The following is a 14,023-nucleotide window of genomic DNA, read 5'->3' as shown; positions in this document are numbered from 1 at the left end:
AGGCGGGGCGGCCCGGCGGGGTGGGGGCAGCGCGGGCGGAGACGTGCCGAGGTGTGAGCGCTGCCCTGGGTGCGGGTGGCACAGCGAGATGCGGATGCGAGCAGGGCTGAGCGTATTGAGGTACGAACATCCTCAGCTTTACACCCACTGGGCTGCGCCGGACACACAGCACACACCAGCTCCCGGCTGCTTCGCTTTTACATCCAAACCCGGGCACGTCCCGCAGCCGGCTGCTCCCAGGAACGCTCGGGAAAAGAAGCAGCTGTTTAAACAGTTATTTAAAACACTCCCCTTTCCCTTCTTGCCTACACAGCGCTGCCAGGCGGTGCTTTGATGTGTTCTCCTAACTGGAGGCCAGCAGCTGTGAAGACAAGCATCACCTCGGTAAGAGAAATGGGCAGCTTAAGTGAGATTACCTATCAGCAGCGCTGAAATCCAAGCAGTGTGACCCAGCAGACACCTCACCGACCACTGCTGTGCACAGCCTCTGCCTCTTCTCACACTCGGTGCATGCAGTGAACCTACACACGGGCACTGGGAGCACACAGCCAAGGTTAACCAGGCTGCTGCAGGGGCTGGGCTGTATGCATTCCTCAGGTGGTTTTGTTCGTAGCAGGATCTCACTGCTTCCTTGGTCACAGGACTGTAATACCTGAGGAGTTCCAGCGGAGCAGAGTGGGTGTCCATCGAGCAAAAAAGGCAGTGGTGCAGCAGAGAGAAGCGGTGCATGTCCTGCACACAGGGATTGTTCATTCAGAAGTTACAGAAAGGGGAAGGAACCAGGGGCAACCCAGAGAGCTCTTATCTCATCGTGGATCTTCTGGTGAGACACCTCATCTCCTTACGCATCTGAAAGCGGAGCGGGGAAGCACAGAGCGGGATCTCACCAAAGCATTCCTATTCCTATTCCTAGCGAGGTTTTCCCCTGGGGAAACACACAGCAGAACTATTTCCCTGCCACTGTAGCTTTTGCAATAAGCAGCACGTGCTCAATGCACACGATATGTGTGCTTATCGGGGTCTGGGGGGCTGTGAGCTGTGCTCACTCAGCTCCAGGTTCCACTGGGAAAACACAGATAACGGTGAGAAGCATAAACAAAAGAACTGCTCAGTATGTCTTACACAAACACACATGGGAGCAATAGGGCTCCAAGTAGATTACGGTTTAACAAAGCTATCGCTCGGAACAGTTGAAGGTATCGAAACCCTTTAGAATTTGCTGCAATCTGAACAATCGCTTCACCAAAAGTCAGATTATGTGTGTATGCCAATCTCACAATCTTATCCACTTCTCACATGTTGAGGTGTCTTTGACTTTTACCTCCAAGGACTTAAGCTAGCCAGAGCCAACCCAGTGACTGCTTGGCTTCACTGCTGAAGCCATCCTCACCCAAGCAGAGCAGAAGAATGGAGGCTGCAGTGGAATCAGTAGGAATTTATCCTCTACAGAACTCCTGGAGAGAGTCAGGGAGGATTCTCAGCTCTCCTGCAACTGTAATAGCCTTTACTTTTTCATATATTGAACACGTCTGGGATGTGTGATTTTACACAATGAGTGCAGGGGATATTTAAGACATAAGCAGGCTTACCAGAGGCCCAGTGCTGAGCTCCTTGCATCTCATGCTAGTTTCAGGAATTAGTACTAAGGAACAAAACAAAGCCAATGAGATCTCAAAAATATCCACACTAACGAATACTGCATTTAGTACACCATGATGCAGCTCCCAGGCACACTTCTTACAATTTACAAATCCATCAAAAGGGTTATGCCAAACTTTCTGCTGCAGGAAATACAGCTTCGATGCTTTAGCTACTCAGGTAATGGAAACCTAAGAACCCCAAACGCTCATCAATGCAGAAACTGATCCCTGATAACAGGTTTGGGTAAAATCAGCTTTAAAAAGCAGTTTCATAAGAAAACACGTAGCAGGAGAAGGGCTGCTAGCACCTTCACTTCCCTCCAAGGCAGATGGAGGCTCAGCAATGAGTCTTTCAGGTTATCACATACGGTGCTATTCAAGTTCAGGACTTTGCACCAAGTTCAGCTGGGGGCTGGTTTGGTTTTTTAGCTGTTGAAATCAACAGTCATTAAGCAGATGCTTATATAAATGTTGAATACTCACCACCACACAAATATCTTTCTTTACCATGAGTGTTTTACAAAGTAGGTATCCTTCCCACGTTACAAAGCAAAACTGATGCAGAAGTGTTTGACGTGCTGTGAAACTGGCCAAGTCACTTATTCTAAGCACTGATGTTAAGACCTCTTTTTGCACTATGCTAAAAAAAAAAACCATAGTTTATGTTTTTACACAAACAGCAGCTTCAAATCTACCTAACAGCTCTACTTTTTAAACTTTGACTATCTCACCATCACTCCCAGCTGTTCATTAAAATCAGAGGTAGCTCTGAACGGCAGACATGCAAATTGCGCTTTGAAACTATTTCAGAACTCTCATTTAGAAGGGCTAAAAAAATAAGAATTGTTTCTAAATGTGTTCCCGAACATCAATCTGGAACCAAAATTGCACTCATCCTGTCTCAGAACATGGAATGAAAACCATCTTTCCTTCACAGTGAATGAGCACAATGGACTGACATACATTTCTCCTTTAATATCTGCAGAGATGATGTCCACCACAACATCAGAGTGATAACATGAAACCATGCTCTGTGTGGCCAAGTTACACAAGAACACTGCAGCAGCTTGCAGCCTCAGGGTATCTGTAGGGTTACATGTGTGGAAAAGTAGCAGTGAAGATAATAAAGTGACAAAAACACAGAGAAACAGTTAAGTATGTCCTAACAAACCTCTAGCCTGGCCAGATATAAAGAAATGCCTGAACAAGAAGGAAAAAAAAAGCAGTATTACATTGGTATTTAGTTTAATTAGACAATAATATCATGTTCATGATATAAAAAAACCAATGATCTTAAAACACTGATTTAGTAGATCAGCTACTCACATCTTTGTTGCAAAAGAATTTCAAAATGTATGCTATATGCCAGGAAAAGTCAGTAATGTCACATGAACCAGCCATTGGATTACACTCCCTGACACCCGCCTGCACTACTCTTCTGTTTCTGTCAAAAAACAAATGCATGTTAGGCAATGTAATCAACCCACCGTAAACAAAGACAGCTTAGAACAAGCGCAGTTAGTAACAGTATGGCTAACTTGTACACATCACCACACACCGTGTGTGAGTTAAATGAAAGCACGTTGGCTCAAATCTGTTTCCTCCTTCAATATTGCACTTAACTATTCCCGTCCTCTGGAAGATATGAAAGAAGGATGGAAGTCTCAGTTAAGATGCAATTGATACAGACCCAGATTTTCACTTTCACCTTTTGGGTTAGGCAGTCTCCTTACTTGCTCACTTATTTAATTAAACAATTAACAGGAAAAAGTTTACAAAATAGCAACATGTGCACATTAAGAAATAACAAACATGGTTCAAACAGGAATTTTGTCACAGTTTCTCCAGGAGAACAGCTAAACAACACTTGAAGCCAAAAATAAAGAAATCACCGTCAAAACAGACTGCTTCATTTCAGTCAGTGGTGCTGAAATTCAAACCAGATACGTCCTGTGTGATATGGGAAGTGGCAGAAAAATAACAAGAGAATATTGAAGTACAACTGGGATTCTCACTGCAGCCCCTGAATAACCTCAGAAGTATACAGGCAGCCAACACTTCATAAGCCTCAGCCTTAAGGTTTTACATCATTTTATTACAAACCGTGGTTTGCAATTTGAGATTCCTGGGGGGAGAGAAGCCAGCAGAGTAGAGAAGATATCATGCAAGCTTCCTCTCAGTTTAGGGAAAGTTTGTTTGACTTGTAATTGTAGCTTGCCAAATAGAGGCACAGGGACTTGTAACACAGTGGCCAGTATTTAAGGAGCAATTAAATCCAAAGAAAGATTGAATTGAAGAACTGAAGATTCAAATACAGCAAAGTGACATTCGCCCCCCTCCCCCCAACATCACTGTGTTTTACTATTTCAGCTCTGGATCTGAAACTCAGCAATGCACTCCAAATAAGCACTTGGAAAGAGCTCCTAAGAACTTTATGTCCCCGCCTCGGAGAGACAACTTAATAAAAACTCCTAAATGAAACACATAGAAGTGTGAACGTTAATCAGTGCAAACAATCAGCCTTTTCAAAATATTTGTATGAGACAATTTTATATCAAGTTTTTTATCGTTACTCTAAAAATTATCCCAGGTAAGTGATATTTTTAATTATCATAATTAATACGTCTGTAAAGTATTTTGGTCAGAAGTATCATTAAGCCAGATTCTTGGATGAACGAATGCAATGGAATGCAATATGCAAACATACACTTTCCCTCCCTCCTCAGCATTACTGTGAGGCTGCTTCAGGTGGGGTCTTTTTGAACAACAGTTGCATTTTCTGAAGCTCACAACAGCAGCTCCTTCAGATCGCTCCATCTGTCTTTCAGTTCTGGACATACAGAAATGGAGCTTCAGCAGATGGTTACTAACATCAGAAGTGCAAAAATTATCTTCTGGAAAGAACATAGCTCTGCAACAGCTGCCTCTTTCAGCGTGGAAATAAAGGTACTGCCCAGATACACGGGTGGGTAACTGGAGAAGTATTTAATATGAAGGATGAGAAAAAGGTGCTGATATTACACAAAGAAATGTCAGCAAGAATGCTGGCAGTTAGATTTAACTGAAGAGGTGAGGAGAAGGAAGCACTTGTCTCGTATCATCTTTTGACTAGCTCTAGAACAGAGTTTAATAGCACAGAATGTAAAAAGAATCAGTAATAAAATAATACACATTAAATATTCTTAATACTTCTGCTAATAGGAACATACATATGGAGTTACTCATTCACCAAAAGCCTCTGCAAATGACCTGATTCTATAGTTTCTTTTTGTAGATACTGTAAACATTTAGAATTTCTAAGGCTAAAAACAGGCACAAGTCTTTCATGAATGGTAATTGTTCCAAAAAGCAATAAGGAATATTCTCCAAATCTGCTGTTCCTTTTTATAACAACGGAAACAACTAAATATTATACTTCACAAAGCAGATTCTTAATTTAAAAAATACGTATATAGCTTAATCTTCACAACAATACTCCTCTATTTTTTTTTTTTTTAATTGTCTATTACACCAAAATTACACTTGCAGGATCTCTGTGCGGGGTGTTACTCAATCCATTGAGTGGTAGTGACTGGAACAATCTGAAGTGGGTAAAATGGAACCACGTTCTATCAGCATTACTAACACCCGAGGCTGAGATCCGTCACATCCACTTTGCAGACGATGGGACTGCAGCCACACAGTAGGTGGCACATTAAAAAATACACGTTAGACACTCCTCTCCATAATTTCCATGAGGTGATTTTGTTTTGTGCCTCATTGAGGTACCTGAGCCAACAGTCTCATTTCAGGCTGTTTGGTTGGTTTTTTAATATTGCAGAGGTTTTTCAACCTCTGTGACAGGTCCCTCTTTGCTGAACAGCTAAGCACTAGCCAACATTTCAGCACGCTGATTCCAATATATGTTAGCAGCAATGCATTTCCAGAGACACGTTGCAAAAATATTAAAAGCAATTGTCATCTAGAAGTCCTTTCATCTCCTGCACCATTCTGGACAAAATAACTCACCACCAAGTGATCTTGAACTCATAGATAGGACGCTTGCAGTAATAGTGATTTATCAGGTGTTTATCACACACACCAATACACTGATGATCCACAGTTATCCCTCTATCAGACAGGTCTGTCACAATACAGTGCAGAAGGTCATACACATCAGCCACAGCCTCCCAAGGTCCAAAAGATACATCCACTTCGCAGTGATGTTCGAACAGCTTTGCCTCACTTTCACTTCTTTCAAAACGTAAAGAATTGAAATGTGGGCATTCATAGGGAGTGATGGGCATCTCCTCTTTGAAGACACAGACTTTCAGTTTCGCAAATCTTGCTTTTCTTTGCACAGCTCTAAGCTTTGCTATTTCAATTATCCGTTCCAAATGATCTAAGAAACAGAAGTTCAAAGTAACAATGAAACACATAGCGAAAGAAATTAAATCCATCTTTTTCCACATGAAATATATTAGTGTTCAGTGTCTGCATGTTATTCTTAATATAGCATTAGCAGTAACAGAAAGATGGATGCAGCTAGATACGTTCTATATTAATTAAATCAGTCTCCGTTATCTTGTGAGCTTGGTGTCCTCACCATGTGCCTGAACTTATTCCATTGCAGGCTCTAATGGAGCAAACAGGGAGGCACAGAGATGCTCCTGCTCAGTGACAAGCCTTGCACGTTGTGGCCTAGATCTGGCTCCCTTTTAACATAGCATAAAAAATTCACAACCTCAGATGAACAGGAACAAATCTCATGTGAAAGCCTCAGAGGTCTAAGCAGCATGGAAGGTACGTAAGAAACTTATGACATACAATGGAATGAGTCTGAAAGGAGGCCTAAAAGCACCATGTATACGATCTGAATCATGGCAACACGTCAGTACTACTTTGTTTATTTACCTTTGTAGTATGGCATTAGGCCCAGGAAAGCTTGCCTAACTTTCTCTCCTTTTAGAGGCTGGACATCCTCTAGATGGTCTAGCAATGGTCCTATGGAATAATACTGAGCTTCCTTATAAACCGGCCTCACTCGCTCTCTCGGTGGCAGGTCACCAGATCTCAGAAAGTTAAGTATGTCTCTGAAAAAAAGACAAAAACACTGAGAATTAACAAGTTTCCACTAAAACTGTTGTGCGTGGGAAAGGAAACACTGTGTATTCATTGTTTACTCTACTGAGACAGAAATCCTTAATCTTCAGTAACTGAAATAAGCACGAGTTACACTTCCAGCCAATGTTTTTAGCAAAAAGTTGAAGGAGTAACTCCTTAAAATAGAAAAGGCCACTTTATGGGAAAGAGATCACAGTCACTGTACTCCAAATTTCAATCCGGGACAAAAAGTTATTTGATTTGCCTGGAGAATCAGACATGTGGACGTTTTACCCCACTCAGAACCATGTGAATGGATGGTGCATTTGCAAAGGAGGTGCTCCCTTCACACCATCAGGGCCATATCCATTCATACAATAAGAAAAAAAAAAAAAAAAAAAAGAGAGACAAAAAAAGAGCATTTCCTTGTGATTCTGAAACACTGTTAAACCCCAGGAGTTTTAAATAGGAAAATAAATCACCTGATAAGCATGAATCAAGTACTACTGACCATATCAAGTAAAACAAGCATTACTGCAATCTTCACTTAACAAATACTAACTTGGCTCTCTGTCCCCACTACAATTTGACTTCAGAAGAGTAACATCACAAATGAATTGGTTCTCCAACAAGATGGCAGGAACTTCTGAAGTGCCAAGTGTAAAATTATTATTGTTTTCCCAGTGGCTAAATCTATTTCTGTCCCACATTAAGGTACAGTTCAAACATGCCTTGAAAATAAACCAATCCCTTCAGCAGAGAAGGATTAAGGAGATGTCAAAGACAAACAAGTAACCTAAGTTAAATTGCAAAGTGTGCCCTGTGACCCTAACCTATGAACACTGCAAGAAATGATCTTTTCTGTCTGTCTTTTCTAATCTCACACCATTTCAAACAGAATTGAGACATAATATTATTTTTATTAAAAATAAAACAGAAGTTACACACAGGCTACAAAGTTCAAAATGAATCCTGAAAGTGAAATTATATGGCATTGTCAGCAAAAACTATATAAGAAAATACTTTTTAAAGTGTTGTTTCCCTCTCCGCCAGTTGTGCTTTAATCTAAACGTATTTCTGAAGAGCTCCAGAGATAAATTATTCCCTTACCAGACAGCACATATACTTTGGTAATGTTTCTTCTTGGAAAGCTGCAACCCATCACATGCACAGATACTGCATTAGAAGTCCACTTTCAGAAATGCATTAGTTAAAGCCTAATAATACTTCCCCTTCCATATTCAATTCAGGGGAAATAGATAATTAAAAATGCGACTAACATGAAAAAAGATCTTCATTAAAACAGGAATTTTGGGGGAACTAAAATATTTCTCTAATCACTGTAATTTTAATAGAGTAGATTGGTATAAACCAGCCAAGCATCAAATATGGTCTTTTTTAAAGCAGCGAAACAGCTTGATACTCTGAGAGCAGATGTTCCAAAGGAGATGACGTGAATTTGTCCTCTAGAACATTATCAGCTGCTTTTCCTTCTCCACTGTAAAGCTTAAGCCCTTAAGAACAAAATAAATAGTGTTCGGTGGCGACGTGCTGCAATCCATTTTCTCTCTGAGATGTTTTCAAGGCGTGGATACACACCAATCCCATTTTCCTAAAGCCCACTCCACAGACATCATTCAGCTAGAAGAAATAAACGTAAAACTTATTTTTCCTTAATAATTGCTTCCCTTAGTCTCCACTTTGGAAGCTTACTGAGGACACTGCACGTACCCAAAGTAAGTCCCATCTCTGTCGATGAAGTATCTGCCTTCGGCGTCCGTGGGGATGTAATGCCTTCCGCTGAACATCGCCGCCAACATCGTGTCCTCGTAACGCCTCAGTGTTGACAGCCTCGTAGTGAAATGCATGCCTCCTACATTCAGTGGAACAACTTCTGGGAACTGGAAAAGCAATCACACCATCAGAAATGAGCCCCCGCTGCTCCGTAGTTACGCACAGGCCAAGCGAGTGGGGATTTGTAGAAGACCCAGCATACAATCTGTGCCACTGAGACAAAACTTGGTCTGACAAATGCTTCTGCCCTGCTGCCACAAAGCAGTGAGCTTCAAAGGTTAACACCTTGTATAGCCTGGATGGTTTCTGGATGTAACTGGTGAATTTTAGATGGAAATCTGTTACAGCAGTGGTCACTACGGCTTTAATACCAGATATCTATTAAAAGCGTGAGTGCCTTCTTTTGGCTCTTAGTGAGGAAGAAAATAAATCAGAAACAAAACAATTCCTCCTCTCCCATGCAGAAAAATAAAAAGGGGAGGAGGTATGTACTCCCAGGCCAACCCTGGCACCTGCACTTGGCTGCTGCTCCATTGGTTCCCTTACAGCACACTGGCAAATCAGTGATTCTGCACTTACACGAAGCTGACAGCAGGCCCCAAAATCTTAGCATCACATTGCATCACACTATAAGCTGCCTCGCTGCCAGAATAAAGACTTATTTGTATTTGTCAAGCTCAAGCAGGGGTGGAGATGGGGAGCAATGCTGTCAGGCTACATGAGTAAAACGCGAGAGACTCGCTGTAATTCAAGGGCTTGGCTCCAAACCCAGCTGGACGTGCGCTGACAGCCCAGGAGAGACGCGGGTTCGTGGCATTGGGCAGCGGGAGCCGCGACGCCCGGGGCTGGGCAGGGAGCAGCCCTTACCTGCTGGGGCAGCAGCGGCAGCGCCTGGCCCGCCTGGGTGGCCGTGGGAGTGGCTGGCTCTTGGAAGTCATCCTCTGCATCCGAGCTCGACATGGCCTCATCCGGGTCTCCGCTCCCTTTGCTCTGCCCTGTGACTACCACCATCCCTCTGGCTCTGCCCAGCAGCAGCCGCGGCACTCACTGCTCACGGGAAGCGAGACCCCGGTCAGGCGGGCGCCCTCCCACCCCACGCGGCTGCGGAGGGTCACGTGGCGGGCGGGGCGCGTTCTGGCGGCTGCACGGGGACCGGCCCACGGGCAGCGCCGGCACCGGCGGGCGGGGCTGGGCCGCGGCCAGCGGGGCTCCTCCGCCAGCACGGCCCCACCAGCCGCGGGGTACGAGCCCGACGCCCATTGGCTGCGCGGCGCACGGCCGCGCGTCGCCATTGGCGGGCGGGATGAGGGCGGTCCGCCCGCCGGCAGCGATAGGCCCGCGGCAGAGCGCGCTCCCGCGCCGCTCCCGCCTCCTGCTGTCGGCGGCGCGCCCCGGGCTCCAGGTGCGGAGCGGCGGCCCCGCGTTACGTAAGAGGATGCCGTGCAGCGCAACGCCCGGACGCGGTGACACCGCTGGGGGTCCCGTCCCGCTCCCCGCCTCCCTCCAATCGTTGTAAATTATTAAAGGAGGAGGAGCATCTGCTACCTGGGCGCTGCTTCTCATCTACATAAATGTTTCATAATGACTGCTCGTAATCCCCAGCAACAAGAAGTAGTGATGTGAAATATTTATGGCTACGATTAGCTGCTGTGCCTGGCTAACTGCTGATACAGGCAGTGTGCTCAGGGGAAGGTCCATTCGTGATCCTCCTTTAGCAAGACATCAAGGTTTAGGAAAAGAAAGCATTGTCAGTTCATTACTCCATGCAAGCAGCTTTGGAACTGCTGCACAACCTCCTAAATAGCGAGGTTCACAACATAAGAGCTCAGCCCACAATTAGCGCAGGGTTTTATGAGTTAAGCTTTGTGATCATAAAAGGCAAGGAGTGATCACTGGCGAGTTTAACCTGTTGTGTGGCATTCACCAAAGGGCAACAGCTGAATTCCTCTCTGGAATTCAAACCATGACAAAAACCATGGCAGTTTGTTTCACTTCCTGCCCATCCAGGGACATGGATGGTGAACGCTCACAGGAACAAAGAGCTGACCTGAGATTCCTCCTCCTGGTTTATGAGCTCCTTGTCATTGCAATGGCCTGGACTGCTTCCTCGAGCCTTTCCGACTGCTCAGATGCTGTCTCAAAAATACACACACAGCAAAGAAAGGTTACTGAACTGGACCTGCAGGCCATGCTTCATTCCCTGGGCAATGGCAGCAACCCCAGAGCTGTGATGGGTCTCACTGTGTGATGAGCATGAAAGGAGCCTCCCAAAACACTGCTGTACCCTCAGCTTCTCTGTATTGGCTTCAGCAGCTTTCTCCTGAACACCTTCTGAGATTACGCTGCTGGCAAAGTTGCATCCCTATAGAAAGGTGACACAACAATGACATGATCAAAGCCTGCCAACAGCACAGAGATCCATGGACCCAACACAAGAGATCTGCTAACCCACACAGGTGCTGTTAAAGCCAACCCATGGGACCTGTATTTGGGGCAATACCGACCCAGCTGCTACACAGCAGGGCAGGACCTGTGTTCTCTCTGTGAGCCTTCTGAGGCACTCACACAGCAAAAGGCTTGTGTGAGCAAAGCAGAAGAGACAGGACATCCAAATACAGCAAATCTGTGCAGGAAGAGCAAACAAATGCCCTGAAACAGGGCAAGAATCCCTGAACTGCGCTGGGAGTTGGACTGTAAAACCCCACACTGTTAGTGTAACTAATCGTTAGTGAGGAGTGACACAGATTGAGATGGAAGCACGGACAGATGCTTAGAAGCAAGACGTGCTGTGTGTGAGGGGAGGCTCCCTGCCAGCAGATCTCCTCACAGCAATGTGGGGCAGGGGGAGGTACCTGACTGGAGGTAAAGGCTGCCTAAGCAAGCCTGGTGCTCGGTGAATTAAGTATTAACTAGGCAGCTAAACGCCACCTCTGGCTTAGCACGTTGCCAGGTCCTGTTAAGCATCAGCGGGTTCGGCGCAGCTGGGTCCTGGCAGCGTGACAGGCGAGCGCAGCGCCCTCCCCTCAGACCGCCATTTCCCACACCCCCATCTGGCGGCGGCGCTGAGGAACTGCGGGGAAACACCTGCGGCCGCCTCAGAGAAAAGGGCGGGAAGCGGGGCGGGCCTCACCGCGCGGAGCGGAGGCACTGCCGTGCGCGGGCACTGGGGGGCGTTCCCGCCTCACTTTTGCATCCCTTCAGTTCTAAGAAGGATTCGGTGCCCAGTTGGGTAACTGAGGGGAATCCCTTCCCAGCGGGCACCTAAAGGCGTGTCTGCCTCTGGTTTATCAAATGCAACTAAGTCACTGCAACAGGAAATGCAGTAACTGAAGGAAATGAAGGAAAACAAAGCTCTTTTGTATCATTAAGCAGCAGAATTTGGTTAAAGAGAAACAATCTGGGGGGAAAAAAAAAAAAAAAAGCCTTTAGGTAAACTCGGCGTATAAACCCTGAGGTACCTTCAGTGGGCTGAGTGCCAGGTCAGAAAATACAACCAAAACAAATCCCCAAACCAACACAACTTACCTTAACAGGGATGTTCCTGAGTGGCCAATGGGCACTCAGAGCCTTGGGATACCCATCTGACTGCACTGCGCTATGAGCTGGAAGGAATGTCCTTTCAGAAGAAGCCATTTCCCCACCATCACCACCTGTCCCAACACGACTGCTCTGGGTGAACAAATTCGATAGCCTAAAGCCTCCCTGCCTACCCCTGTGGGAAACAAACGCCACGTTACAGCCCTCACACACCTCTCCGTGGGCACCCACGTTCATTTCGTCCCCCTGCTCAGCTCCTAAAGCAAAGAAAAGTCACCTGACAGCAAACCTTGAGGAGATCCACAGCCAAAATGAGACAGAATCACTCATAGAATCACTAAGGTTGGAAAGACCACCAAGGTCAGCAAGTCCAGCCATCAACCCGTGCCTGTGACTGCTCAGGCTGCCTCACAGATGAGGCCTTCCATCTCAATCACCAACCTGAACCATCTCAATCCCAACTCCGAGGCAAAAGAAAGTCACATTTAAAGCATTTATTTTGAAAAATAAAATACAAAAGATCATTGAATTGTAATTATACGTGTCATTTATCTTTTTTTTTTTCTTTTTTAAATAAAAGATATTTAAACCATTTCCACACGTCGATAAAACAAAACTGTTCCACCAAAAACCATTTAGGACGAGCACAGACCAACTCCTCTGAGAGTTTCAAACACTGAAAACCAAACTGCTAAAGGGAGGAAAAAAACAAGATAAGATGAAAGAGCCTTCAGGATGGAGGCTTGGGGTGAAGATGACAGAATAGCAGTTTCAGACACAGGTGTTGCTCTGTATTCCTGAAAGCCTCAGAAGTAGCTGTTTACATGTCATTCGGTTCTACATTTAACAGTCATTTTTTTTTTTTAGTATTTTCTTTTTTTAAACAGGTTTGCATGCGCTCACAACAACAAAACCCTGAACAGAAAGAAAAGAGCATGAAAGTAATGGGGGAGAGAACGGTGAGAAAAGCAGGTCGTGAGCAGCACACCTCATTGATCTCAGTGGGACAGTCCTTGTAACATCACTTCCATTGAGAAGGCAGCAGTGTTCTTCTAAAGAAAAAGGAAAAAAAAAAACAATAGGTTTTTTTGGGGGTCAGCATAGTATCATTTTTATCCTTTATAGCATTTTTCATTTATGAAAATACTGCATAATTACAAGCGGCCACTGCTAAACAAAGCAGAGCCATTAGGAGCTGCCTTTCCAGTCTGCTCTCAGACTTCTTACCAGAAGCACATTTAGACACAGATCTGAACTTCCATTTGCATTCAAAGCACTCTGACAGCATCTCTTTCATCCCAGTGCACAAGTGCTAATTACTGCTGGGAAGTTAATTTGGTTTCTCAGAAATTAGACGGCTTTAGAAGTATTTGTTTTAAATACCTTTTTGAAAGATGTAATTGGCAACGTGAAGTAGTCATTTTAACACTGTCTACATGAGAAGATTACGGTTTCCCTATCAATTCCAAAATAAACGTCTGCAATTAATCTTTGTAAAACATTTAGATCCATCATTTCTAATTGGCGTGGCACTTTGGCTATATTTAGGACTACAGAAGAAGCTCTATCTGTGGCCACGTATTGATATCTACACTGGCTACACTCAGGCAGCATACTGCTTTTGGATATAGAAAGATGCAACCAGTTTAAGTGCTATAAATTGTAATGAGCCACGCAGAACTGCACGGTGACTCTTAAACCACAAACTATGCTTTTGTAGCTCTCACCACTGTAACTTACCTCAATGCCATTTCACAGATTCAGAACCAAGACCTCTGTTTTCATATTTTTCTTACCCAGAACCTTGCGTGGAGTTAAGTAAGCTTTAAAAGATCACCTCAACTACACCAAGAAGAGCAACTGAACAAGACTGCGAGCATTTCTATTACCTTCTGTGCAAGAAGCATCCATTGCATCTTCTATTCCATGGGTTCAGTCTGTTAAGTAAATAATTAAAATAAAATGAGCAA

At 44.7% G+C, this 14,023-nt stretch overlaps 2 protein-coding genes and 1 long non-coding RNA gene across 34 annotated transcripts in view; 1 reads left to right on the top strand and 2 right to left on the bottom strand.

Annotated features, from left to right (window-relative positions):
- The first annotated feature begins 24 nt into the window (after positions 1–24).
- On the top strand, positions 25–8,548 carry LOC124417311. 3 transcript variants are annotated; one of them, XR_006931826.1, is made up of 6 exons: positions 25–120; positions 314–384; positions 642–823; positions 4,011–4,586; positions 6,253–6,422; positions 8,416–8,548. It is a non-coding gene; the product is annotated as an uncharacterized LOC124417311 (long non-coding RNA). The 3 variants fall into 3 exon arrangements; XR_006931825.1 differs by lacking the exon at positions 8,416–8,548 and having other exon boundaries at positions 4,469–4,586; positions 6,253–6,539; XR_006931824.1 differs by lacking the exons at positions 6,253–6,422; positions 8,416–8,548 and having other exon boundaries at positions 4,011–4,817.
- KCTD7 (potassium channel tetramerization domain containing 7) lies at positions 2,869–11,585 on the bottom strand. 2 transcript variants are annotated; one of them, XM_040650071.2, is made up of 5 exons: positions 10,564–11,585; positions 9,384–9,563; positions 8,454–8,623; positions 6,534–6,712; positions 2,869–6,021 (listed from the first exon to the last, which is right to left on the bottom strand). In XM_040650071.2, the coding sequence occupies exons 2-5, from the start codon at positions 9,525–9,527 to the stop codon at positions 5,645–5,647; spliced, it is 870 nt and encodes a 289-aa protein (XP_040506005.1). In that variant the 5' UTR covers positions 9,528–9,563; positions 10,564–11,585; the 3' UTR covers positions 2,869–5,644. The 2 variants fall into 2 exon arrangements, with proteins under 2 accessions (XP_040506005.1, NP_001034358.1); NM_001039269.2 differs by lacking the exon at positions 10,564–11,585 and having other exon boundaries at positions 9,384–9,629.
- Positions 11,586–12,532: 947 nt separating this feature from the next.
- TPST1 (tyrosylprotein sulfotransferase 1) overlaps positions 12,533–14,023 on the bottom strand; it is an 87,255-nt gene continuing 85,764 nt past the window's right edge. For all 29 annotated transcript variants that reach the window (XM_046902591.1, XM_046902603.1, XM_046902587.1 and 26 more), the window contains 2 exons: positions 13,943–13,990; positions 12,533–13,105 (listed from right to left, as the gene is read on the bottom strand). Coding sequence is in view for 1 of the 29 variants with exons in the window: in XM_046902603.1 (XP_046758559.1) it covers positions 13,973–13,990 (18 nt within the window). In the remaining 28 variants the exon portion in view is untranslated. The remainder of the gene's footprint in view (positions 13,106–13,942; positions 13,991–14,023) is intronic.

The sequence above is a fragment of the Gallus gallus genome, chromosome 19 (genome assembly GCF_016699485.2).
Source record: "Gallus gallus isolate bGalGal1 chromosome 19, bGalGal1.mat.broiler.GRCg7b, whole genome shotgun sequence".
NCBI lineage: Eukaryota > Metazoa > Chordata > Aves > Galliformes > Phasianidae > Gallus > Gallus gallus.
The sequence above is the reverse complement of the archived record's forward strand: the minus strand, read 5'-3'. Positions and strand labels throughout refer to the sequence as shown.

Bases quoted from the DNA above. Each gene is read 5' to 3' on its own strand.
- KCTD7 (XM_040650071.2), bottom strand. From the start codon at position 9,527: ATGGTGGTAGTCACAGGGCAGAGCAAAGGGAGCGGAGACCCGGATGAG. The intron at 8,624-9,383 runs GTAAGGGCTGCT...TTGCTTTTCCAG, and splicing joins TGCCGCTGCTGCCCCAGCAG to TTCCCAGAAGTTGTTCCACT. The intron at 6,713-8,453 runs GTACGTGCAGTG...TCTTTTTTTCAG, and splicing joins AGAGATGGGACTTACTTTGG to AGACATACTTAACTTTCTGA.